The 26,225-nt window shown below is 37.7% G+C and overlaps 3 protein-coding genes across 3 annotated transcripts; all 3 read right to left on the reverse strand.

The window, feature by feature from the left end:
* Positions 1 to 703: 703 nt before the first annotated feature.
* Positions 704 to 4,156, reverse strand: LOC307127278 (uncharacterized protein). The gene is made up of 5 exons (XM_079818411.1): positions 3,893 to 4,156; positions 3,768 to 3,808; positions 3,510 to 3,668; positions 1,503 to 1,588; positions 704 to 1,429 (listed from the first exon to the last, which is right to left on the reverse strand). Exons 1-5 carry the CDS (start codon positions 3,957 to 3,959, stop codon positions 1,279 to 1,281), a joined length of 504 nt encoding a protein of 167 aa, XP_079674537.1. The 5' UTR covers positions 3,960 to 4,156; the 3' UTR covers positions 704 to 1,278.
* Positions 4,157 to 5,842: 1,686 nt separating this feature from the next.
* On the reverse strand, positions 5,843 to 18,240 carry adhfe1 (alcohol dehydrogenase iron containing 1). Its single transcript, XM_079819888.1, has 14 exons — positions 18,124 to 18,240; positions 17,670 to 17,719; positions 17,542 to 17,594; positions 17,203 to 17,256; positions 16,849 to 17,003; positions 16,567 to 16,763; positions 14,460 to 14,537; positions 14,152 to 14,257; positions 13,185 to 13,337; positions 12,922 to 13,020; positions 12,434 to 12,512; positions 10,679 to 10,775; positions 10,247 to 10,404; positions 5,843 to 8,696 (listed from the first exon to the last, which is right to left on the reverse strand). Exons 1-14 carry the CDS (start codon positions 18,174 to 18,176, stop codon positions 8,613 to 8,615), a joined length of 1,416 nt encoding a protein of 471 aa, XP_079676014.1. The 5' UTR covers positions 18,177 to 18,240; the 3' UTR covers positions 5,843 to 8,612.
* Positions 18,241 to 22,013: 3,773 nt separating this feature from the next.
* LOC307127753 (uncharacterized protein) lies at positions 22,014 to 25,643 on the reverse strand. The gene is made up of 7 exons (XM_079819174.1): positions 25,262 to 25,643; positions 24,882 to 25,082; positions 24,474 to 24,674; positions 24,094 to 24,294; positions 23,686 to 23,886; positions 23,306 to 23,506; positions 22,014 to 23,126 (listed from the first exon to the last, which is right to left on the reverse strand). Exons 1-7 carry the CDS (start codon positions 25,599 to 25,601, stop codon positions 22,807 to 22,809), a joined length of 1,665 nt encoding a protein of 554 aa, XP_079675300.1. The 5' UTR covers positions 25,602 to 25,643; the 3' UTR covers positions 22,014 to 22,806.
* Positions 25,644 to 26,225: the final 582 nt, after the last annotated feature.

Genomic DNA, 26,225 nt, shown 5'->3' on the forward strand with positions numbered 1-26,225 from the left:
AATAACTTTTTTTCTATTTTAGTTTAAAATGTAATTTATTTATTGCGTAATTTTTAGCATTAATCCACTCTTCACTGTCACATGATCCTTCAGAAATCAATCTAATATGCCGATTTGGTGCTCAAGAAACATTTATGATCAAAGTAGAAAACAGGTACAATTTTTGTTTTGTTCATTTTAATGAATCCATGCTGAAAAGTATCTTACTGATCTAGCCATTTGAACGGTGGTGTATACTAATACACTTTTCATTTTTAAGGTTGTAAAAATTAACATTAATGTACTGTGTACAAATTGAACAATAGTGCATTTATTAAAATTAACTTAGATTTATAAATGCTGTAAAAATTGTTCATTGTTAGTTCATGATACTTAATGCATTCGCAAATTGAACCTAATTGTAATGCATTACCTCATTAGTGTTGATATATTTTTGTCCCCATCCTCGTTATGAAGTGATAACGATTATAGACAGGCTGTGAATTACAAAATTACTTTTCATTTCATAAAATTATGCAGCAGTCAGAGCTCCGTGCCAACGTCCTACAAATAAAAGCTCATAAGAATTCAACAGCACCAAGCAGTTAAATCATAATTTAACAGCATTCATACTAGGATAATATAAAACTGTAGGGTATATTCCACAACTTTTAGTTGTTCCTCTATTAAGACGTCGTTGCAGGGGAATCAATAGTGCTCCAGTGGTTATAAGATGCTCATTTTATTCCATGCACGTGAATTCTCTAAAAACAAAGCAAAGAGCAGCAATCCATTATTACAAACAACTCAACCTAAACTGGCAACAAGTGAAACCTTTCATCTGCTGGCATCTTTTACGTTATTGGATAATGTGATATGCCTACAGCAAGATATTACATATATATATATATATATATATATATATATATATATATATATATAATATTTGTGTATGTAATACACACAAACACACGTACACTCAAACAAATATATTGTTAGGCGAAGGGTGTGATGTCCCCATAGTGTAATGACGTTCAAATGTCTTTTTAATCAAAATCACAATATTTACATACAGTATTTACATGTGGGGCAGTAACCTAAATAGTAAAAACTCCTGATACCAGTAGTAGGTTCAATCCCACAAATTGGCCCCAACCCCTAATCAGGACACCGAACTTCCGTTTTCCTCCACAAAGAAGAAGCTGCATACGGACTGAACTTTTAGTGTCATGCTGTCCTAGTTTCTGCTGCTCTGTGACCCATTTAGAAGGGAAAGGTTGAGCTTTAAGTGTGGATGCTTCAGTCAGGATTAAATGCTGGATTTATGGAGCCGACCGAACGAACTGCATGTCCGTCACTACGTCGACGAGAGAGCAGCCGCTGAAGTAATCGAGGTGAACCCGGCACCCCTGACAGAGACGCCCGCCGCAGCAGTTTCAGAGAGCGCCCTCTAGGGATACAAACACCAATGATCCCACAGTACAACCAAAACAAATAAGTTGCAAAACATCACAAGCTCTCACCCTGCACAGCCATTCCGATTATTGGACGACTCCTGCATGGATCTCTGCGGCTCCTGAGACACGATGGGCTTCAGTGGCTCCTGCTGCTACACACACATAAACACGTACAGTTCTGCGTAAACATCTTGGGCACGTAGAGCAACATTTGTTTTAAGCCAGGCATTTATATAATAGTTTTAGGCCCTGTTTCACAGACAGGGTTTAGACTAAGCCAGGATTAGGCCTTAGGATATTTAAGTAGCTTTTATAAATGTGCCTTAGAAAAAAACATTACTGGCGCGCATCTTGAGACAAAATCTTTTTTTCAGTTTGCAAAAGTAATGTCTGGAAATTGAAAGCCTTTAGAACCTTTCATAGCAGAAATGGGTGGAGACGAAGAATATATATTAAAAAAAAAAGATTTGCATATAGTATATTAATGAAGTAAAAGGCCACTTAACTGTACACTTTTATCAATGTTTCTTAGCATACTTACGTACACATTTAAAAAGTGCCTTTTGTGGTAATTTGGTTTCACAGACAGGTTAAAGCTGCACTATGTAACTTTTCCGTCCACTAGTGGTCGCCTATTCAAAACAAAGGCTTAGCTTGATGACGTTTGAGCGCAGAATCTGAAGCCGGTGAAAAAGAATCGGGATAGGACTCAGGCAGAAATCATGTTCATGAATGTGATTATTAACGTTACTGCAGTATGAAGCAGAGCAGGACCGAGTGTTGTGGGAGCTGAGCAAGGCCGCTGGAGCGATTGTTAATAAGAAGAGCGGAACACATGCCTCGCGAGCAGTGGGACTTTTATTATGGCATAGTCGCCGGCGGGACTTTTATTATGCCACAGTAGCTGGCGCCACTTCCGCTTTTCCGGTCATGAGTATGAGGTAACGCAGCTCCCTTTATCATATTAAATACATCTGAGTGTGTTGAAAATTATGTTACGACATTACTCTGTGCGTTCGCTAGGCGGCTGCTATGACACTTGTTGCACACTGTAGTAAGAGTAAAGCGTTTCTGCAAAATAAAACCGGAAACCGAGGATAATACGCAGATATGACGCAATTGACAGGCGACTTCCTCACACGTCCCAGTTCCTTGGTTAAAATAGCAATTTTCTCACGATTTACAAATAGTTGGAAACATTTGGGATATTGTAAGTACTCAACTGAACAAAATATATAACACTGGCCTAGTGGTCTTTGGATATTTTACTGAAAAAATTGTACATAGTGCACCTTTAAGCCAGGATTAGGCCTAGGTTCAATTAGGACATTTAAGTAGTTTTTATGAATGTGCCTTAGAGAAAAAATTACTGGTGTGCATCTTGAGACAAAACAATGGAACTGACATATTTTAAGATACTGCTTTCCGTTAAAACAGCTCAAACACGCATGATTGTCTAGGACTAGGCTTAAGCCTTGTCTGTGAAACCGGGGGTAAAGGTTTTACTTTAAAGTACATTTTAAATAATTGCATTTTAATAATCTTTTGTCTTGCTTTAAAGTACACTTATGTTGACCAACACAGTAAAGCACATTTAAAGTACTTTATTATAATGACACTGCAGCGTTATTCGATATCATATTAAAAATGTATATATTTTAAATGTACTAAATTGCAACTTCACCATTACAAAAGCACAAATATATTTAATGCATGATATACAAAACTGATATTAAAAACTATTTTAGTTTACCATAAATGCTTGTCAGTACACTTTTTTTTTTTTTTTTACCATATTTCAATAGACGTAACTATGAAATCACATATAGAGATGTACTTAAGTAATATAAATGTATACAGTAAACTATAATACATTTTCAGGTAATTGCAAATAACATGCAATTAAGTGTCAGAAAACACTACATTCAGTTTGGACTTAGTCATGCTTAAGTACTCTTTTAAAAACACCCATGGTTTTGAAATTGAATGCTCAACTAGCACATACATACAGGTGTACTGTAGGCCATGTAGTGTATAATTTGTGCATTGAATGTTTTTTGTGTGCATGAATACCTGAGTGAAGCAGGCTGTAGGCACGTATCCCTCCTTTCCGTTCTGAAGTCGGACGTAACACCAGTCAGCATTCTCTTGATACAGCAGCAACACGACCTCACCAGCACGGACACACACCTCTTCATCACAGTCTGCACTGTAGTCTGCTGCCACAACCATCTCACACACACACACACAAAAAACATAATTTGATTTCACCATCAGCTTAAAAACTGCTGTATCAAATCCTGCTACAGCTCAGATGAGAACGTGTGTTACCATTTCTCCTTGGTGCTGGAATATCACTCTCTTTCGACAAACTGCAAGATTCAATCATTTTGCTGTAATTATAAATGTAAATTAAACAGAAACGATAAAAAAGAGAGCATGAAAAGATGACTAACCTTGAGGAGACAGCACAGTGGTGAACACTTCAAACTCTTCATGGCTCTGCGTGTAGATTTGCTCCATGATGAAGTCAGACAACACACAAACTCTGAATGTAACTGCAGTGAAAGAAGAGCTGAGACACTTTATCGATTCATTCAGGATCACTGCTATTTATTGCTAAACCTACTCCTCCCTTTAAATACTTTCTTAAAGACACACACACATTGTGGAGACCTTGGTTAGGTGCTTTTCTAAGAAGCATCAGCACTCTTAAATCTATTTAAATCTGTTCCACTTCAGTTGTTTAAATGCTGCAGGTCAGAGCTCTGATCAGCCAATCACACGCTTCTAAAAGTCAGCTCTCTGCACTTACAGAAACTCACTCAATCCCTTAACACATGACACTACACTTCACATTCTATACCCAGTCCTTCAACAAAACAAATCACTTTCAATGTTATTATTTGAACAGGTATTTTGATTTCATTATCTTTCAAACAATAATCTGTACACTGCATTAAAATCATTTTTTGTGATTTTTTTTTTAGCTCAGTCTCAAATAAAATTGTTGTGTGGACATAATATTAGTGAAATATTAGTTTTAGGCTCTAGGCCCACATTCATCAGCTGGGCCATTTCTGACCATTTTGGCTCTTCAAATGAGATTCCTATTGGCGCCCCACTTCCCCCCTCACAACTTAAAACACTAAAAACTTAAAGAGCAAGGTTTCTAAGCATTGATTTGATGCTTTTTACAAATAATATTAATAAGTTGTCTCTTAATATGCTTTGAAATTATTCACCAACATGCAGTGGTTCCGTGCATAGATAAGGTGAATAGACCTTATTCACAGCGGCGCCATCTTTGATTTTTAACAGGAATGAAAGTGAGGTTGTGAGGGATGGACATGCATCTCTTCAGTGGGTTGTACTCTTATTTCAAGTGTTTGTATACAATTTTTTTTTTTTTTTTACAGTGGATGCCATTGAAAACATGGCAAGTCTATCCCTCACAGCCTCACTTTCATACCCGTCATGGTGCTGCTCTAAATAAGGTCTCTTCAGTTTGATTAGGACAACACTTTTTGCCATTGAGATTTGCACATTATCCAAATCTTAACACTTTACCAATTTTCCAGGTTGCTTTTGAGTGTAATTCCTTCCCTTGGAAAAGTAAAGTAAGGGATTAATTAATCATTTTTAATTCATTTTTCTGTCATTTAGTTACTTTTGATGTAATTTCATTAAATACAATTTTATATAAAACATGGATTTAAAGGATAAGTTCACCAAAAAATGAAAATTAGACCATGATTTACTCACCCTCAAATCATCCTAGGTGTAAATGACATTCTTCTTTCAGACTTTATAATGGCAGTGAATGGTTGTTTTGTTTTTGAAGTCCAAAAAAGTGCATCTATTCATCATATAACTGCTCCACACAGCTCTGGGGGGTTAATAAAGGCCTTCTGAAGCGAAGTGGTGCATTTGTGTAAGAAAAATATCCATATTTAAAACTTTATAGAATAAAATAACTGGCTTCCGGCGGTCACCGGTACGCAAGTTGACTTGCGCTAAAAGAGTAACCCTTGACCCCTTGAACCCTTGACGCATGCGTATTGACGAACACAGAAAGAGAATTTTTAAAGAGAAATTGAAGAGGATTTCGATATAAGAGAAGAGGGGCTTGAGTTTGTTGAGTTCATCAAAGCATGCGATACTCCTATACATCGTGTCAGGGGTTACTCTTTTTTTTGTGTCAGGGGTGGAAATGAATAGGCTTGGACTTGGTGCTGGTAACCCAATGTACAGGACAATGGTGACAGCAGAATAAAAATATTCATGATTCTGAAGCTGAAAGTACAGAACTATTTTAGACAAATATGCTTGTCACTGACTATATATTTAAAATATTTTTTTTTACTGGTAACATAAGACATTTGGCATCAGGACCCACAAATATTCCCTCATTGCTTTATTACACAATATACATATTCATCATTATATATAGTAGTTTAATGTAGTACTGACACTAAAACTCAATTTTTTCCCTCACATAGTAATTTTTATTTTGGGTGAACTATTCACAATACATGTTGTGACTATCCACAATACATATTGCATTTTTTTATTGCGATATAGTGTCTTAGTGTGATACGATATATTGTTACACCGCTACCAAATACTTTGGTCAGTTCAAGAATAATTTATGCAATTTAATATTATTTATTTGAAAGAATGTCTATACATGTGGTTCAACTGGTGAGATTGATATGGGATTTAGAAAGTCATTCACAAATTCGTTTGCCCATTTAATCTTTAAGCTATTAAGGTTAAACGTATTTGGCTTGCCGTCCGCAGCGGAGGGGCTCAAAGAAGCAGCTTCAACTCAAGCTTAGATATACCCCCCTGTGGGACTACTAATGCTTGGAAGAGGAGTCTGGTAGCAAGATGCCTAAATTATTTTGGTGGAGTTGGGGAGGTGGAGGGATGCCAAAACAGCTGATGCCAGAGCAAGGTAAGCGGCTCCTTATATGCTCCGGCGGTTACTTGAAAGATTAGATGGGTTCAATCATCCCGAAGTTACGAGGAACTTAACCAGGAGAGAACCTCACTGAGATTAAACATCTCTTTTACAGGAGTGGCCAAGATCGGCAGCCCAGTTATACAAATACACATAGATAATAAAATATCATTAAAAGTACAGCTTTAGAAGCATTTGCAAATCACTAAATCTTTCTCTAGTGCACGCATAATTGCAGAGAGACACCAAATGATTTATCTTCAATTTCATTTGAAGAGAGTTGCAGTCTTATTTAAAAGCAGTTTTAGCTAAATTAGTTCTAACAGGAGGTACATGGAGATTAGTAAGACTGTGAACATAATAAATAGTTACCAACTGCTTTTGTTGGATCAAACAACAGAGATAAGGTGGTAAAAACCCCAAAATTGCTTTGTATATCAATAAGCAGCACCAATGCATTTTCCTTCGAACAGCAAGAGAAGACCAAGCAACTCTATTATATAATGCACAGCGATGTGTAGAGTATTTACAATTCATAATAAATCTTAAGGCACCATGATACACAGCATCCAGGGAGGCAAGAAGATAAGAAGCATGCTGAAACACTACATCCCCATAGTCAAGAATCGGAAAGAAAGTCACAGACACAAGCTTCTTCCTTGCATTAAATGAAAAGCAAGACTTATTTCTAAAATAAAATCCTAGCTTCTTTAATTTTTGTTTTAAGTATGTGTTAACTAAAATGTTATGTGTCATCAATTATGATGCCCCAGATATTTATACTCGGACACTAATGTGATCAGTTTCCCTTCCCAAAGTTCGAAGAGCAATGGAACTATCTAAAGAGTTTCTAGAATTTAACCATACATTTTTGTTGTCTCATAATTTAAAACCAACTTTAGGAGTATAAAACCTTATTTGAATAATATTAAAAGCAGATTGTAAATCACCCAGAGCTTGTTGTTTTGTAAAAGCAGAGCAATAGATGGCAGTGCCGTCCACATAAAAGTGTTAAATTAACGTCAAGACAGTTTATATATATGTAGTAAATAATAATGGCCCCAGTACAGATCCTTGGTGGACTCCATTAACCCCTTCCCATGTTGAAGATTACACTGTTAAAGATTATTTTAGTGTGCTGCTAAATGATGCGGATCTCTAGACACACATCTCGAGACACACATGTAGTAAAAGAAAAATAAATGGACAATGTTCGACCATTTATAATAAAATAAGAAATAATTACATTCCTAGTATGCTATATAAACTTTTTTAAAAGTTAACTTCAATTTACGTGATATAATACAAATGGACAAATGCTTTTTAAAGTTTGGTTATAACCAACCCAAGACTTGCGTTATTTCACTGTTGTCGCCATTCATTTTTAAAATAGCTCTATATAATCTTAATATACACAAAATATTTGGATATCTGATCATCGACTTTCTAATAACATTTGAAACTATAAAAAAATATATCTTTCTTATGCTAATATTCAGCTGCTTAAATGTACTGGACACGTGGTGAATTCTGGCTAAAATGATGTGACGCCCTAGGCAACTGCCTAGTTTGCATATATGCCAAGAAACGCCCTGATCATCAGAAAGTATTATGGCATTTGCATTTTATTGCATGCATTGATATTTCTAGCATTTTCAGATTTTCTGTGAAAATATTTAAAATCATATAAGAGCTCCTCACTTTAGATGAATATTTCAGTCTTTCAGATTTGCTGTATGGTCATTCAGGAAAACAAAAAAACAACTCGGGCAAAAAAACAAATGCAATTAAGAGTCTAATCCTTATTCTTAGATTAGACTTGTTTAAATCCAACCTGCCTAAATCACTCTGATAAACAAATCAGCCTTAAGAGTTAAAGTGAACGGAGAGTATCCGTACTGTGTGTATGCAGGGTGGCTTAAATGATTACTATGATGATTATGTTTAAATATGTTGACAACACATGAAACACAAGTGTATGTGTCATATTTCTATTGGTGTACAGAATACAGTATCTGATTGTGAGGGTGTAATTTAAAACGTTAAATCCTCTCTCGCTCAAGACAGTGACATCACCGTGACAGGATTAAAGTTCTGGGAGGTCGATGTGTTTAGATCAGAGTCTCTGCTTACATAATGAAATCAGCACAGCTAATCTGAGGCTGTGCTTCTGCAAACTCCATCAACGTGTTAAATTATCCTTCAAGAGCTCAGTAGAGCTTCATGGATGCAGCAAATAGACCAGTCAGATCTTCTTCAGTGTGAGCTCGAGGAGACAGTTTAGTTACCCGCTCCTGTAAAAAAAAAAAAAACTCAGTTAATCACTCTGAGATAATTATAATATTTTACGTGTTAAAACTATCTTACTTATTTAATTATCAAAAGGAATTGGTATATTGTTATATGCATTGGACTGTTGCATTTTAAGCCGGGGCTATAAAACCATAGACTGTACAAAAATATGGACGTGTCCTAAAGTCACCCATAGGTTTCTGAAGAGCAGTTTTGAAGCGTAAAGTAGGGACGAGCTGGCCGTTGCCATCTTGGCAGCGTGTCATCGCACGTCACTCAACGGATAAAAGAAAATGGGCAAAGAGGCGGGACGTGGGTGGAGCTGAGGTGACGCGATGACTAACAGACAGCAGATAAATGGCTATCCACCTGTAACTCAAAGTGGCCACGCCCTTAATTATGCAGAACTTTAAGGCTTTATATAATGTAAACGAATTAGTTATAAAAAAAATTCACCCCCCTCACAGTTGTCATGAAGGGCAAAATGAGCCGTATAGACAAAAAACACAATTTGTACCAGGCTGTAAATATGTTTTATTCTGCTGTAAAGTTGGGCATTTTAACATGGGACTCAATTAAATTCTGCTCCCTTCTGGAGCCTGTCCCTAGTGGCCAGTCGATGAATTGCAGTTTGAGGCACTTCCGTATTGGCTTCAAGGGAAACTGCGGGAGGTTGCCGCATGTATAAAACATGCATAAGTACCATATTAATGTATTTAAAATATGTTGTTATGATGCTAAAATTGCGAGGCCACTAAAATAGTACAAGTACATTGCATAATTCTACTTCATACGCTTTCATGTGGGAGGGACAATTGGTGGATTTCCTATTGAAGACCCCTGAATGATATTTTTTGAAATATTTGAATTAATTATAGCTGTGTGTGTGTGTGTGAAGGTAATTATAATTTTAAAAAAAATATTAAATGCTAAATAATAATAAGTTACACTTTATTTGGTAACTTATTTTACAATGTCCTTGTTAAAAAATTTTTATTTATCCTTTATTTTTCCAGGAAGGTCCCATTGAGATTAAAATAAATCTCTTCTTCCGGGGAGTCCTGGAAACATGTACATGTACTTACCATAGTAATAACAGTAAATTATGCATAATTACATGCAACTAACCCTCAACCAAACCCTCATAACCCTATAGTAAAGTACATGTAGCTAATTAATATTACTCAGTACTTAAATATATAATTACACTGTAACAATGACACCTTAAATGAAATGTAACCCTTTATTTTAATGCAATTGTACATTTAAGTACTGAGTAACATTCATTAACAGCGTGCACTTACTATAGGGTTAGGATTTGGTTTAGTTGCACAAAAATGTGCATAATTTACTGTTATTACTATTGTAGGTACATGTGGCATGTAAAAAAGACACCATAAAGTAAAGTGTTGCCTAATAATAATAACCATTATAAACAGTTGCTTTAGCTGAAGGAGCTCAGCCCTTTAAGATGCCATATTTCTCTCTTATTCTCAGGTGTTGGGTGATTTTTGATGGAGCAAAATTTCAGCTTTATTAGACCTAGATTGACCTGAGGGATGGTGCCCTTCACCAAAGATGGAATGTCGTCTATAGTGTAGCCAATTGCAGACAAGCCATCCTCCACTTCCAGGTCATACAGAATCAATCTGAGAGTGTCCGCCAACACACGCCCAGCATCATCTTTCTTGACATTACTCACATCAGTACCTTTAAAACACATACACAATCTGTAATATAAACCTCCATCCATCCATGATCAATTAAATCATACCGTGTTCTTAAAAGCAGCATTTTCTATAAAATCATCCACACATATAATCTGTTTTACACAATAAACATTTAACTTTCTAATACAGCAACCCAAATTAATACATTTCTTTTCTGAAAGTTACATTTGAAATCTTTATAGCTCCTGTCAAATTACAGTGTTAATATTTGACACAATTTTCAGATTATAATGTATGTGTACTATGTGTATTACCTAATATTTGTGCTGCCTCCAGGTGGCGCTCAGGACACATGTTTGCAGTGAAGGCAAATACAGCAGGTGAAGTCAGAACTACAGAGAGTCCATGAGGCTGAAAGAGGAAGGCACAGTTAAACTACAGCTGAAAAATAATGGGATTCTGTCTTAATAATACTCCCATCAATATTGGAAGTACTAGTGTTAATACTAGAATTTGTATTATGTATTACAGAATATATAATGTGTGATATTTTGTGTATTAAGCTAGAAATACACTATCATAAAAAAGTTTGGGGTCAATTTGTTATGTTTTTGAAAGAAGTCTCTTATGCTCATCAAGGCTGCAGTTATTTGATTAAAAATACAGTAATATTGTAAAGTATAACAAGTTAAATGATTTCTGTTTTAATATATTTTAAAATGCAATTTATTCTTATGATGGCAATACTGAATTTTCAGCAGCAATAACTTCAGAAATCCTTCTGATTTGGTGCTCAAGAATCACTTAATATTACCTAATTGCATTATATCTTGTTGCTTTTTATTTTGGAAACAGTGATACATACACTAAATTGCCAAAAGTATATGGTATTATAAATAGTTAGTGGTATTATAACAAAGTGAAAGCTATTGGGAACAACAGCAACTCAGCCAAGAAATGGTAGGCCACGTAAAATCACAGAGCGGGGTCAGCGCATGCTGAGGCGCACACTGCGCAGAAGTCGGCAACTTTCTGCAGACTCAATAGCTACAGACTTCCAAACTTTGTGTGGCTTTCAGATTAGCTCAAGAACAGTGCGTAGAGCTTCATGGAATGGGTTTTCATAGCCGAGCAGCTGCATCCAAGCCTTACATCACCAAGTGCAATGCAAAGTGTGGGATGCAGCGGTGTAAAGCACGCCGACACTGGACTCTAGAGCAGTGGAGACGTGTTCTCTGGAGTGACGAATCACGCTTCTCTGTCTGGCAATCCGATAGACGAGTCTAAGTTTGGCGGTTGCCAGGAGAACGGTACTTGCCTGACTGCGTTGTGCCAAGTGTAAAGTTTGGTGGATGGGGGATTATAGCGTGGGGTTGTTTTTCAGGGGTTGGGCTTGGCCCCTTAGTTCCAGTGAAAGGAACTCTTAATGCTTCAGCATACCGACACATTTTGGACATTTCATGCTCCCAACTTTGTGGGAACAGTTTAGGGATGGCGCCATCCTATTCCAACATGACAAAGGTCCATAAAGACATGGATGAACGAGTTTGTTGTGAAGGAACTTGACTAGCCTGCACTGAGTCCTGACCTCAACCTAATAGAACATCTTTGGGATGAATATGAGTGGAGACTGCGAGCCCAGCCTTCTCATCCAACACCAGTGCCTGACCTCACAAATGCACTTCTAGAAGAATGGTCAAAAATTCCCAAAAATACACTCCTAAACCTTGTGGAAAGCCTTCCCAGAAGAGTTGAAGCTGTTATAGCTGCAAAGGGTGGGTCAACTCCATATCAAACCCTACGGATTAAGAATGGGGTGTCATTAAAGTTCATGTACCTGTAAAAGCAGGCGTCCCAAAACTTTTGGCAATATAGTTGTATTTTCAGGATTCTTTGATGAATAGAATATTCAAAAGAATAACATTTATTTGAAATAGAATCATTTGTAACATAATAAATGTCTTAACGGTCACATTATCAATTTATTTAATCATGACTAAATAAAATAAGTTCTTTAAAAAAAATCCTACTGACCCCAAACTTTTGAATGTAGTGCACTTTATATTTACCACTATAGGATGTTCCACACTGTAGCCTTTAGCCCTGTGAGTTTTGACATTCCCGGCAATAGGATAGGACATTCCATGACTTGAACATAGAAAAAGAACAATCAACAAAGCATTATCAGATCATTTAAAAAAACACATCAATAGAAAAATAGAACTGTTGGAAGCACATCATTGTACATGTGATTTTCCTCTGTATATTGAATTTAAATGAAAGTTGCGTTATCATAAAAGTGGCGCATTGTCACAAAGGTAAAATGTTTGTCACTAACTATCCATCACTAACTTTCAACAATGACTTTCCTTAAACTCTCACAGCAATAAATTAATTCCACCTGTGCTGTCTGTTATGTACAAATATGAAAAATTATGGCAGCGCAGCACTAGCATTTCCATTAGCAGTCTCTTAAGTGTGTGATTCGATGCGGCCAAACTAATTTCCAGAATCAACACCTTTTGATGTTAATTTAATGTTAGTTCTATTTAATTACCATAAATGGACTCCTGCATTTCCAAAGCCAATGCCGGCAAACACACTGGCCAGGTGCATACTGGAGCGAGCCTCCACATCTCCGGCATCACACACCGCCCTACAACACACACACACACACACACACACACGTCTTCATATCTTGCCAATATTACATTTAAATATAATAGCTTTAAAATGTATAACAATCAAATATCACATTTTTTGAGAAGTACCCAAATATTCAATAAATAATAAATAATCACATGACCTCACTCAACATACCGTTTCAAGTATTTGGCAACGATCCTGAGAGCGTGTCTTGCCCAGACATCACTGATTGGATTGCTTCCCTGGTAAGCAGGGCGATTTATGGGGTTGGATGGGCAGGGACTTCTCAGGTTATATGGCAAAGCCGTGAATGACTCTAATGCATGACTGAAAAGAGAAACATTTAAACCAAACACAATGAATATAATAATCTAAACATAAGATTTATTTAAAGAAACTAATACTTTTAATCAGCAAGTAAATATGTGACCCTGGACCACAAAACCAGTCATAAGGGTAAATTTTTTGAAATTGAGAATTATACATCATCTGAAAGCTGAATAAATAAGCTTCCATTGATGTATGGTTTGTTAGGATAGGACAATATTTGGTTGAGATATAACTTTGAAAATCTGGAATCTGAGGGAGCAAAAAAATCTAAATATTGAGAAAATCACCTTTAAAGTTGTCCAAAAGAAGACACTTAGCAATGCATATTACTACTACTAATACTTTTTTATATATATATTTATAGTAGGAAATTTACTAAATATATTCATGGATCATTATCTGTACTTAATATCCTAATGATTTTTGGTATAAAAGAAAAATCAATCATTTTGACCCGTACAATGTATTGTTGGCTATTGCCACAAATATACCCATGCGACTTATGACTGGTTTTGTGGTCCAGGGTCACATATAAACTAATAAAATGTGACAGTAAACACCCTTATAATGTTACAAAAGATTTCTTAAAAATACATATCACAGTTTCCATAGACATATAAGCAGCACGGCTATTTTAATCATAATAATAATCATAATAATAATAACAAATGTTTCTTGGAACACCAAATCAGCATATTAAAATGATTTCAGAAGGATCACGTGACATTGAAGACTAGAGTAATGATTCTGAAACTACAACTTTCTTGGTTTGAATACGGTTAATAAATAAAGTGTACATGTAAAAACACACCAGAGCACGTCAAACCCACTGTTAGCTGCCACTCTGGATGGCATGTGAAGAGTATGTAGGGGATCCACCATCCCTAAAGTAGGCTTTAAGGCTCGATTTGCAATACCTGAAAAGACACGCACATTAAAGTGCTAAACTTACACAACAGACACGGCACAAAGAAATCAACCTCTTCAACATTCAAAATCAAAATCTTAACTATTTAACCATTATCTCATCTTAAACCTCAATACTCAACCTTTTAGAATTCTGTATAAGCATTCTGAGAACAGAGACAAAATGTTAATGAGTAAAATGTTTCTGCGAACCAGTTTTGGCCTTCATGTCCTCAAAGTCAAAGATCGCAACTCCTGTGGTTTCACTCCCCGTTCCAGCCGTAGTAGGAACTTACAGACACACAAAATGTAACAAAAAAAAAAAAAAGTACGTTTAATGTATCAGCATACCAGTGTTACTTTTAAAGGGTTAGTTCACCAAAAAAATGAAAATTCTGTCATTAAGTACTCTCATGTCATTCCAAACCCGTAAGACCTTCGTTCATCTTCGGAACACAAATGAAGATCTTTTTGAAATCCGAGAGCTTCCCTCCCCCCATAGACTGCACCATTATAACCTCTTTTGGCACATAAAGGTAGTAAAGACATTGTTAAAATAGTCGATGTGACTACAGTGGTTCAACCTCTATGTTATGAAGCGACGAGAATAATTTTTGTGGGCAAAAGACCCCCCAAAAAAGGGAGCAGGAGCCGGCCAACACTGAGCCGCCATTCTGACGTATAACCTAGAAGCGCTGCACTGTGTTTACAACGTGAAAAGCGTCGGAGACTGACACAAAAGAGAAGAAATTGTTGAAAAATGTCATTATTTGTGGGGGGGTTTTTGCCCACAAAAAAGTATTCTTGTAGCTTGCTAACATTAAAGCTGAACCACTGTGTTTACATGGACTATTTTAATGATGTCTTTACTACCTTTCAGGGCCTTGAAAGTGGTAATAATGTTGCAGCCTATGTGGGGTCAGAGAGCTCTCTGATTTCATCAAAAATATTTTAATTTGTGTTCTGAAGATGAACGAAGGTCTCATGGGTTTGGAACAACATGAGGATGAGTAATTAAAGAGTAACTAAACCCTAAACCAACTTTTTTTAGTTAATGATTTGCAAGACTGGGGCTTTATTAATGCTGTTCGGTATAAATTTGGGTATAAAGTGTTTTAATTCTATAATATATGGTGTAAAACCGTCTGAGTGCTGCTCTCTTAAGGTTGAAAGGTGCCTACTGCAGTTGAATTTTCCTATTGAATGTTGTAGGTCATCGTGATGTATGATGGTTCTTCCAATGGCTCACTACCCATGCCCCTGGCACGAGCTCACCACGCTCTAAGAAATGTTTTCCCCAATCACATGATGAGAACGGCTTCACTGCAGTATGAACCGTCATGTTACATGAAGTAGAAACATTATGAATGAAACTTACTTGACACTTGCTTTAACATTGTAATGAAGAAAATACGGTTAAATAATGCAGTTGTCAGTACACGTCAGGCTTTTCTTGCGATATTATTGCCGCCTGTCATGTGTACAGATAATTTTCATACATGAGACGAACTTTTACGGTTACGTTTGCCGTAACGTAACCGTAAATACCGTAACGTGCTGGCGTATAGTCTAACTTTTATTTGAGGAAATCTGTTTATAATAGGCTATTAGGTTTGAACTTATTGGCCTTGCGCTGCTTATTGATTCAGTTCATTTGAATGAAAATACATTGCATGTATCTGATCTATTTTTAGTGGCATTCAGTATAAGGATTTGACTGTTCATAGATTAGGTCAGTTGTCTCATTCTCTCTTGCGCGGCTGCTTCGCTAGCATGGTCGGCATCGGGAGTTAACGCAGTTTGAGCCAGCGGCTCGCATTGATAAGGCTCCGGGTCTGTGTCTACAGACAATTCACCCTCCTCCATTTTCATGTGAAGGTAGGAGAATGGCCGCTCTGTTGCAAAGCTACTGGCATCACTCCAGTCATTCTCCATCTTTGCGACTCGCGAGTCAGACAGCTGTCAATCAATCTGTCACTGTGGGTCTCAGGTGCACGCCCTCCGCTCAGTCCCGCCCTCAGTTCGTCCCCTCTGTGTCCGCCGGGCTCTGCCCACTTTTCCAGCATTTTGTAAATATTGCCAGTGGGTTGAGTTAAGCTCAGAGCTGGGGTTTAGTTACCCTTTAATGACAGAAATTTTATTTTGGGGTGAACGAACCCTTTAAGTAAATAGAAGGTTGGTCTGTGGTCAATGTTAGGTCTCTTGAGCTGTGGTCTGTAGTTATCTGCACATGCTAAATGGTCACCATTAACAAGAGAGAGAGACTGAGAGGAAGAAACAGTAAGTAATATTGAGTTTGTCTATGTGTATGTCTTTGTACCAGCGATTAGTGGCTTCAGTGTGGCTGTGAGGGGTTTTCCTTTTCCAATTGGTGCATTGACAAAGTCTAGAAATTCTGCCTCTGGGTGAGAGGCATAGAGATTGGCTGCTTTACAGGTGTCAATCACAGAGCCCCCGCCCACAGCAACATACACATCAAAATGTCCTTTTTTGGCAAAATCAATCGCTGCTTTAAAGCTAAAAAGAGAAAGAGAAGTTGCTTACACACTTCTGTTTATAATCAGAAACACTTATATGATCATCAGCAAAAATCGACAATAACCTTTTGTCGTTTGGTTCTACTCGCACGTCCTCATAGATCTTGCATTTGACTCCATGTTTTGTCAGTGAGTCCAGCACTGCTGCAACCGGCGGCAGCTGAGACAGGGTTCTATCTGTCATCAGACACACATTTCGTGCTCCCATGTTCTGCAAATCCTGATCAAATCAGCCAAAACAGCACAACCAATGACCGACAAATCCAAAACTGATCCGACATGAAGTGAAGAGACTTTAAGATAAAGAGCAACAATAATGAAACCTAATCAGTTCAATTCTTACAAATGGTTCTTATAAAAATAGATGAGCAACATGAGTGTGATAATACAACTGTAATTTTGGGTGAAAAATTAATTACCATGCCAATTTCTCTGGTAACTCCTGCTCCAAATCTGATATTTGAACAAGCCATCTGAAATAGTACAAAAAATGAAATTAATAACCGCAATAATAATCAACATTTCTATTACTATTATTACAATAAAGACCTATGATTTTATGTCATAATTCCTGGATATTCACAGACTCACAATTATAAACTGACATCTCTTTGCTTGACTAACTGACATTCATTAAGAGAAAAGTATTTCACAATTAATAACTGTAAATTATTTAACACTGTTTAAAAAAAGTGGTGAAACTATATTCCACAATGCATAACTATTGAATAATAATTACATGCATGTTGTGCGCTTACTTCAAAGGCATAGTCTGTTTTCCGTTCACATATATGAGCCTCACCTGCAGCAACTAAACACATAAAACACACTCACTCACATATTACAAAGTTCATTTATTCAGAGAAAAATCAATGAAATATCTTACCTCGGTTATAAGTGTGGGAATATGCTTGAGAATGAGCAGGACACCTGCACCTATAAAACATATGGCAAGCAAAGAATACTGCTCATATATCAGTTGTTACTAATCCATATTACTTTATTCTGTGTAAAACAAAAGGGAGGTGCTTGTCAGGACGACTCAGTAAGCATTTTGGGGGGTGGGGGTGCAATAAAAGTAAATGGAGGAGACTAAGACTGCCATTCTGCCAAATATCTTCTTCTGTGTTCTACATAAGAAAAAACGTCATGCTGGTCTGGAACAACATGAGTGTGACTAAATGATGGTGAACTATCCCTTTAAGGGTTTGTTTACAACTCTCAGGCCATTGGGTAGAGACGATATGTTTAGCCTGTACACAAATAGAAATATGAAAGTGCACAGACTAAAAACACACTTTAATACCTTACAAAATATGAACTGAAATATTGAAACTTACGCCGCGCTCGCGAGCTGGCGCATCAGATGAGCGACTCTCTCACCGCCTGCCATGATTTCTGCTCGCCCGCCCTCTAGCACGCTCCCTCGGACACGTGGGACCTCCCTCGGACCCCTTACCGTCACGTGTCTGTCCGCCACCTGCTGACAGGTATGCGCTCATGACTGAGGCGGAAACATAACTGTGTGTGTTGGTAAATGTCTGCAATAGAAGTAGGCCTATCTATCTGTTTATATATTTATAGAAAGGACTTTTTCTCAGGGTAGGTTTGTTTTTTAATGTCAGTTTCTGTAAAGGTAGCATTTCCACCTTTATTGCTAGGTTAGGATAAGAGACCCCCAGGGGCAAGTAATGGAAGTGAAATGTGACAACATGCCCCAAAGGTGGTAACATGTGAGGGGCACAATGTAACATGACCAAATGTAAAATGTTATCTTATACAATACAATAAAATATATGTATTCAAGATAAACTAAAATATTTTGTCAATAAAATACATTTAACCGTTTTTGTGTTCATGAGAGGGAAAAAAAATCTTAGTTTGAAAATAATTTCTGCAAGTTACTTGATGATATTATGTATTGCCTCTCCAGCCATCCTACCACCTGTCCTCTCGATCCCATTCCCTCACACCTCCTTCAAGCCATCTCTCCTACTCTCCTTCCTGCACTCACACACATCATCAACGCATTGCTCTGCACTGGCACTTTCCCTACCACTTTCAAGCAGGCTCGGGTAACTCCACTGCTTAAGAAACCCACTTTAAACGCATCACTCATAGATAACTACAGACCTGTCTCTCTCCTGCCATTCATAGCAAAAACTCTTGAACGAGTTGTTTTCAACCAGGTTTCATCCTTCCTCTCACAGAATAACCAGCTGGACTCGAACCAATCCGGTTTCAAAAGGGGCAAATCATCAGTCCTTGTCCTCCTTGATCTATCTGCTGCCTTTGACACGGTAAATCATAAAATTCTTCTGTCCACCCTCTCATCACTGGGCATCACAGGGACTCCGCTCCATTGGTTTGAATCTTATCTCACAGGTAGGTCCTTCAAGGTTGCCTGGAGAGGAGAGGAATCCCAAGCGCATCAACTGACCACGGGGGTTCCTCAGGGCTCAGTGCTTGGACCTCTCCTTTTCTCCATTTACACTACTTCATTAGGTCCCATCATACAGGCACATGGCTTCTCATATCACTGCTATGCTGATGACACTCAGCTCTACCTTTCATTCCAACCAGACGACCCCACAGTAGCTGCACGAATCTCCAGCTGTCTGGCTGACATCTCTGCATGGATGATTAAAAATCACCTACAGCTCAACCTGGCAAAGACTGAGTTCCTCATCTTTCCCGCCAGTCCCACTATGCAACATGACTTCACCATCCAGCTAGGTGCATCCCTGATCTCCCCTTCAAAATCAGTCAGAAATCTTGGAGTTACATTTGATGACCAGTTGTCCTTCAGAGATCACATTGCTAAGACAGCTCGCTCTTGCAGGTTTGCGCTCTACAACATCAGGAAGATCAGACCGTTCCTAACAGAACACGCAACACAGCTTCTTGTCCAGGCCCTGGTTATTTCTAGACTTGACTACTGCAATGCGCTTCTGGCTGGACTCCCCTTTTGTGCGATCCAAACACTTCGAATGATCCAGAATGCAGCGGCACGTCTGGTCTTCAACGAGCCCAAAAGGACCCACATCACACCACTCTTCATCTCTCTGCACTGGCTACCACTCGCTGCTCGCATCAAGTTTAAGTCGCTGACGCTTGCCTACAGAGCCACCACGCACTCAGCTCCTGCATACTTTGACTCGATTCTACGTCGTCACACCCCCACCAGAAGCCTTCGTTCAGCTAAGGAGCGAAGGCTTGTGGTACCATCACAGAGAGGCAAAAAATCCCTCTCCAGAACATTTTCATTCAATGTTCCAGGCTGGTGGAATGATCTGCCCACCGCCATCCGAAATGCGGATTCATTGACAACATTTAAAAGTCAACTAAAAACTCATCTCTTCCGTGAGCACTTAACCTCCTAAAAAAAAAAAAAAAAAAAAAAAAACCTTTCCTTTCCTCTTTTCCTCCTCTTTCCCGCCCTACTCTAGCCTGTGCTACACTGAGAAATGTACACGGACCAAGTATTTCAGGCACTTGCTGCGCTCACTCGACTCTTCACGACCAATCGCTTATTGTACCCCCAAGTTGTAAGTTGCTTTGGATAAAAGCGTCTGCTAAATGCATAAATGTAAATGTAAATGTATTGATTACACTGACATTCATTGTTTTTGTTCTTAATTTCTTAAAGGGTTCACCCCAAATTACATTTCTGTCATTAATCACTCACCCTCATGTCGTTCCAAACACTAAGACCTTTGTTCATCTTTGGAACATAAATTAAGATATTTTTGATGAAATCCGAGAGCTTTCTGAATATTTCTAGTATTTGTTGTTTTAATAGTGTAACAGCTTTGGTTCGTTCTCAACTACACCAAAAGTTGAATTTTTTAAGTCTTTACAATATAAACCACATCCTGTCATTTGATGCATTGATGTTTTTTGTCAGTTGTTTTAATTGCCCTTTGACCTTAAATATTTCAGTACAAGTTTGATGAAGAAATAAATTATACATTGTAATTAAATTAAACATGGCAATTAAGGTAACACTTTATTTTATTTTGTGTCATTGTTACATATGTTACACGTAGTTACAGTAAATTATGCATAATTAAATGCAACTAAACCAAACCCTAATCCTACGCTAACCCTATAGTAAGTACATGTTGTTCATTAATATTACTCAGTACTTACATGTATACTTATACACTGAAAAAGACACAATATCTTATCATACTGAAATATACTCTGTGTCCTCCTCAGGATCAGTTTGAGTTTGCACTGACGACTGTAGCTGAGGAAGTGAACGCTATTCTCAAAGTCCTGCCACAGTGATACTTCCTTTCTTCCTACCTTTCTGTTTCTCTCTCTTGTATATAAACTCTGATCCCATGTCTGAGAAGAAACTATTTTATCTGTAAAATGATTTGACTATAATCCAGTAATTAGGAAATTGTGTATTGGTTTAGCTATGTGTGAATATGAAAGCACATTTTATTTTCCATGTATTTACTTCATAATTTTCTTCTTCATTTCAGATATTAATTATTCTCTCATCATAGCTGTTTCTTGCATATCACACAGAAATTTCAAATAAGGCCAGGTCTGTTCTAAATATATAGTAAATTGGACCGGAATTTATTGAATTAATTTGTGCTTTGTTATTTATGATTTAGAACTGTGTTCTATGGGTTATGTGTGACAACTACAGTTTTGCTGATTATCAGAGACCCACACAAAGCGTTAACATCCTGCACGTGAGATTTAGACCAAGAACACGCGGAGACTATTTCTGCCTTTCCAAGCCAAGGAAACATTTAAATCATTCATAAATCAAAACTTTTGTTGTAAGACTAAAACTCTTAAGAAGCACTACCACTTTCATGTGGTATTCAAATTTAATCTGTGCGCACAAACAGTGTGGATAGCAAGTAGAAATGCATGCAAGACTTGTGCAGAGTTGTGCTTTATGAATTTACTGCAAACTTGTGCATAGAAAATGTAAACAAATAAAATTACAGTCTGATCTCCATGCTGTTATTGAGAAGTTTCATGAGCATAAGGAGGAGTTCAGATCAGTGAACATCCACAAGATCCTGTGCAGCTCCATAATAAAGTTTCTTTGTGTCTGTGAAGTAAAACTCAAATTCCTGAGTGTTCCGAGAGCTTTCTGAATATTCCTATTTGTTGTTTTAATTGCCCTTTGACCTTAAACATTTCTGTACAAGTTTGATGAAGAAACAAATTATACATTGTAATTAAATTACACATGGCAGTTAAGGTTACACTTTATTTTACAGTGTTGTTACATATGTTACATGTAGTTACTATAGTAATAAAAGTAAAGTATGCATAATTACATGCAACTAAACCAAACCCTAATCCTACGCTAACCCTATAGTAAGTACATGTTGTTCATTAATATTACTCAGTACTTACATGTATAATTACACTTTAACAATGACACCTTAAAATAAATGAATTAATTACTGTCATGTGAGGTTATTTCAAGCTGAGTTTACAAGGTGAAATTTAAGCTTTAGTGTACATAGTTTTGGTTGCAGAAATACAAATATGCATAAGAAGAGATCATTTCATATAATTATTCAAAACATTGGTCTATTGATCTTTAGTGGAAAAGTTTTTGAAACTTTAGATTTAGAAACTACTCCCTTAACATTCATCAAATGGAATTATATTTTGGTAACACTTTTTTTAAAGCCTATTATATAATGCATAATAAAAGTATTACTAATGCATTGATTACTCCTTGTAATGCACCTTATAATGCATTGTGTGGTCTCATGAATAATTATAACCTCAGTTATAATACTTAATAAAGTATATAACACAAACAACCAATTTCAGGCGTACCAAGGAATCAATAAATGTTGTAATGCATTTTAACTTATTTTAACTAATATACAATGCATTATAATGTACATAATGAATACTTTTATGATGCATTATATATAAAGGCTTTAAGTGTTACCAATATTTCATGAACCTGTTGCTTATCGTGATCATTGTTTTCTTTTAAAATAATATATAAATACACTTTTTTTTTACACTGTATTTTTTATTAAAATGAGCAAATTCTCCCTCAGATTCTCCAGCCGCCTTCTCCCTCTTAGAATTTTCCGTGTGGGAAAAGCTGCTGACTCGGTCGGCACTGCCATTGCCTGTGAAGACCTGGCTGGCACTGCTGCTTCCTGTGGGGTCCTGAAATGTACAGGTGCACCCATTGGGGTACTGTTGGGCTGCCTCAGTGGCTTGGAAATGTTTAGTTTTTTCCTTGCTCCCTGAATAAAAGAGGCATACGGCTTCTTCTGTAGAAGCTCCCCCCTCAGCGGCTCAGCGATCTTCAGTTTCTGCCTCCTCTGTCCTGTTGAAGGAACAGACATAATCATGTAATGCTGACCAGATTTAATGAGTGATTCCTGGAGAAAATCTAAAGACATATTGCTTCCACTATTTCAATATGATAGTTCAATGAATTGAAAATGATTAGTTACTCGTCCCAGATTAAATTATTAAAGTGTTTAATTGTTTAAATCTACTAACCAATGCTCTCTTCCATGTGTCCTGGGTCCTGGGCTGAACTAACAAGCACAGGTTCTGCCTGTTGGGACCTGGTGGACACTGGTGCTCCTTTTGTGGAGCGGTCAGGTACAGGTGCTCCCTGAAGATAACAGGGATACGGCTTCTTCTGCAGAAGCTCCCCCCTCAGCGGCTCAGCGATCTTCAGCTTCTGCCTCCTCTGTCCTGTTGAAGGAACAGACATAATCATGTAATGCTGACCAGATTTAATGAGTGATTCTTGGAGAAAATCTAAAGACATATTGCTTCCACTATTTCAATATGATAGTTCAATGAATTGAAAATTATTAGTTACTCGTCCCAGATTAAATTATTAAAGTGTTTAATTGTTTAAATCTACTAACCAATGCTCTCTTCCATGTGTCCAGGGACCTGGCCTGAACTAACAAGCACAGGTTCTCCCTGTTGGGACCTGGTGGACACTGGTGCTTCTTTTGTGGAGCGGTCAGGTACAGGTGCTCCCTGAAGATAACAGGGATATGGCTTCTTCTGTAGAAGCTCCCCCCTCAGCGGCTCAGCGATCTTCAGTTTCTGCCTCCTCTGTCCTGTTGAAGGAACAGACATAATCATGTAATGCTGACCAGATTTAATGAGTGATTCCTGGAGAAAATCTAAAGACATATTGCTTCCACTATTTCAATATGATAGTTCAATGAATTGAAAATGATAAATTACTCGTCCCATATTAAATTATTTAAGTGTTTAATTGTTTAAATCTAGTAAAATACATTTAAAAAAAAGGAGGTACTAACCAATGCTCTCTTCCATGTGTCCTGGGACCTGGGCTGAACTAACAAGCACAGGTTCTGCCTGTTGGGACCTGGTGGACACTGGTGCTCCTTTTGTGGAGCGGTCAGGTATAGGTGCACCCTGAAGATAACAGGGATACGGCTTCTTCTGCAGAAGCTCCCCCCTCAGCGGCTCAGGGATCTTCATCTTCTGCCTCCTCTGTCCTGTTGAAGGAACAGACATAATCATGTAATGCTAACCAGATTTAATGAGTGATTCCTGGAGAAAATCTAAAGACATATTGCTTCCACTATTTCAATATGATAGTTCAATGAATTGAAAATGATTAGTTACTCGTCCCAGATTAAATTATTAAAGTGTTTAATTGTTTAAATCTACTAACCAATGCTCTCTTCCATGTGTCCAGGGACCTGGGCTGAACTAACAAGCACAGGTTCTGCCTGTTGGGACCTGGTGGACACTGGTGCTCCTTTTGTGGAGCGGTCAGGTACAGGTGCTCCCTGAAGATAACAGGGATACGGCTTCTTCTGCAGAAGCTCCCCCCTCAGCGGCTCAGGGATCTTCAGCTTCTGCCTCCTCTGTCCTGTTGAAGGAACAGACATAATCATGTAATGCTGACCAGATTTAATGAGTGATTCCTGGAGAAAATCTAAAGACATATTGCTTCCACTATTTCAATATGATAGTTCAATGAATTGAAAATGATAAATTACTCGTCCCATATTAAATTATTTAAGTGTTTAATTGTTTAAATCTAGTAAAATACATTTTAAAAAAAGGAGGTACTAACCAATGCTCTCTTCCATGTGTCCTGGGACCTGGGCTGAACTAACAAGCACAGGTTCTGCCTGTTGGGACCTGGTGGACACTGGTGCTTCTTTTGTGGAGCGGTCAGGTACAGGTGCTCCCTGAAGATAACAGGGATACGGCTTCTTCTGCAGAAGCTCCCCCCTCAGCGGCTCAGGGATCTTCATCTTCTGCCTCCTCTGTCCTGTTGAAGGAACAGACATAATCATGTAATGCTGACCAGATTTAATGAGTGATTCCTGGAGAAAATCTAAAGACATATTGCTTCCACTATTTCAATATGATAGTTCAATGAATTGAAAATGATTAGTTACTCGTCCCAGATTAAATTATTAAAGTGTTTAATTGTTTAAATCTACTAACCAATGCTCTCTTCGTGTCCTGGGACCTGGGCTGAACTAACAAGCACAGGTGCTCCCTGTCGGAACCTGGTGGGCACTGGTGCTCCTTTTGTGGTGCAGCCCGGAGATGAGGTGTGGTTTCTCTCCTTAACTTTTTCAGTCACAGCAACCACAGGTGTTTCCCATTCCTCCACCGCTCCACACCACTGCCATGATGCAGGGTCCCCATACGCAGGCTCCTCAGATATGGGGTTGGAAACCTCCATAATGGCCCACCACCGCCCTGCAGCAAGAGCCATGCTGAGCTCATCTGATTCCAGAGATGCTCTACGCGCTACACTCTCATTAAAATAAGTGGACATCGTTGAAGATGGTCAAAACAAAGATGATCGTAAGAAAAAACACTGTTAAAGAAAGAAAATTTGAAGTGATGAGTTGAGTAAACATAAAGGCAAGGGAGGATGAAAGCATCTTTGAAATGTATTCAAAGTTAACAATGAAGTTGAAAAAGTTGTTTTTATCAATTTATCTACCAATAACTCAATTATCTATCATGTCGGTAGTCCAAGCGTAATTTATTGACTGCACAAATAAAAGAGGATGACAACAATACACGCTCCACTCATTAAACTGACCAATACGAAGTAAATAAATGCTGTTTGCTTCTGTCCAAAATGTGGCTTTTAAAGACATAAGAAAGGCTAAATGAAAAGCTTCTTTTGCATTTGTAACCATCAGTAATGGTCAGACTCAGAGGTAACATTAAGGCCAATCAGCTTACAGTGTCACTTCAGTTACACATCACATCAGCTATTTGTTGGTGAATAAAATATAATGAATCTCAAAACAAGAGAGATTGAATGACATGTCCATATAAACCAGGGCCGTGCAGAGAGTTCGTCAGGGGCAGGGGCTCAAATGTAAAAAAGGGGCAATATGTAAATATATATATATATACACACAAATATATTATATATTATTTTTAT

The sequence above is a fragment of the Gobio gobio genome (genome assembly GCF_949357685.1).
Source record: "Gobio gobio genome assembly, chromosome: 6".
NCBI classification, from domain to species: Eukaryota; Metazoa; Chordata; class Actinopteri; order Cypriniformes; family Gobionidae; genus Gobio; species Gobio gobio.

Coding starts and splice junctions, on each gene's coding strand:
- LOC307127278 (XM_079818411.1), bottom strand. CDS start 3,959: ATGGAGCAAATCTACACGCAGAGCCATGAAGAGTTTGAAGTGTTCACC. Junction 1,589..3,509: donor CTACAGCCTGCTTCACTCAG/GTATTCATGCAC, acceptor ATGTGTGTGTAG/CAGCAGGAGCCACTGAAGCC. Junction 1,430..1,502: donor AATCGGAATGGCTGTGCAGG/GTGAGAGCTTGT, acceptor TTGTATCCCTAG/AGGGCGCTCTCTGAAACTGC.
- adhfe1 (XM_079819888.1), bottom strand. CDS start 18,176: ATGGCAGGCGGTGAGAGAGTCGCTCATCTGATGCGCCAGCTCGCGAGC. Junction 17,595..17,669: donor TTCCCACACTTATAACCGAG/GTAAGATATTTC, acceptor TTATGTGTTTAG/TTGCTGCAGGTGAGGCTCAT. Junction 14,258..14,459: donor GGACATGAAGGCCAAAACTG/GTTCGCAGAAAC, acceptor GTGTCTTTTCAG/GTATTGCAAATCGAGCCTTA.
- LOC307127753 (XM_079819174.1), bottom strand. CDS start 25,601: ATGTCCACTTATTTTAATGAGAGTGTAGCGCGTAGAGCATCTCTGGAA. Junction 23,887..24,093: donor ACACATGGAAGAGAGCATTG/GTTAGTACCTCC, acceptor TTCCTTCAACAG/GACAGAGGAGGCAGAAACTG. Junction 23,127..23,305: donor ACACATGGAAGAGAGCATTG/GTTAGTAGATTT, acceptor TTCCTTCAACAG/GACAGAGGAGGCAGAAACTG.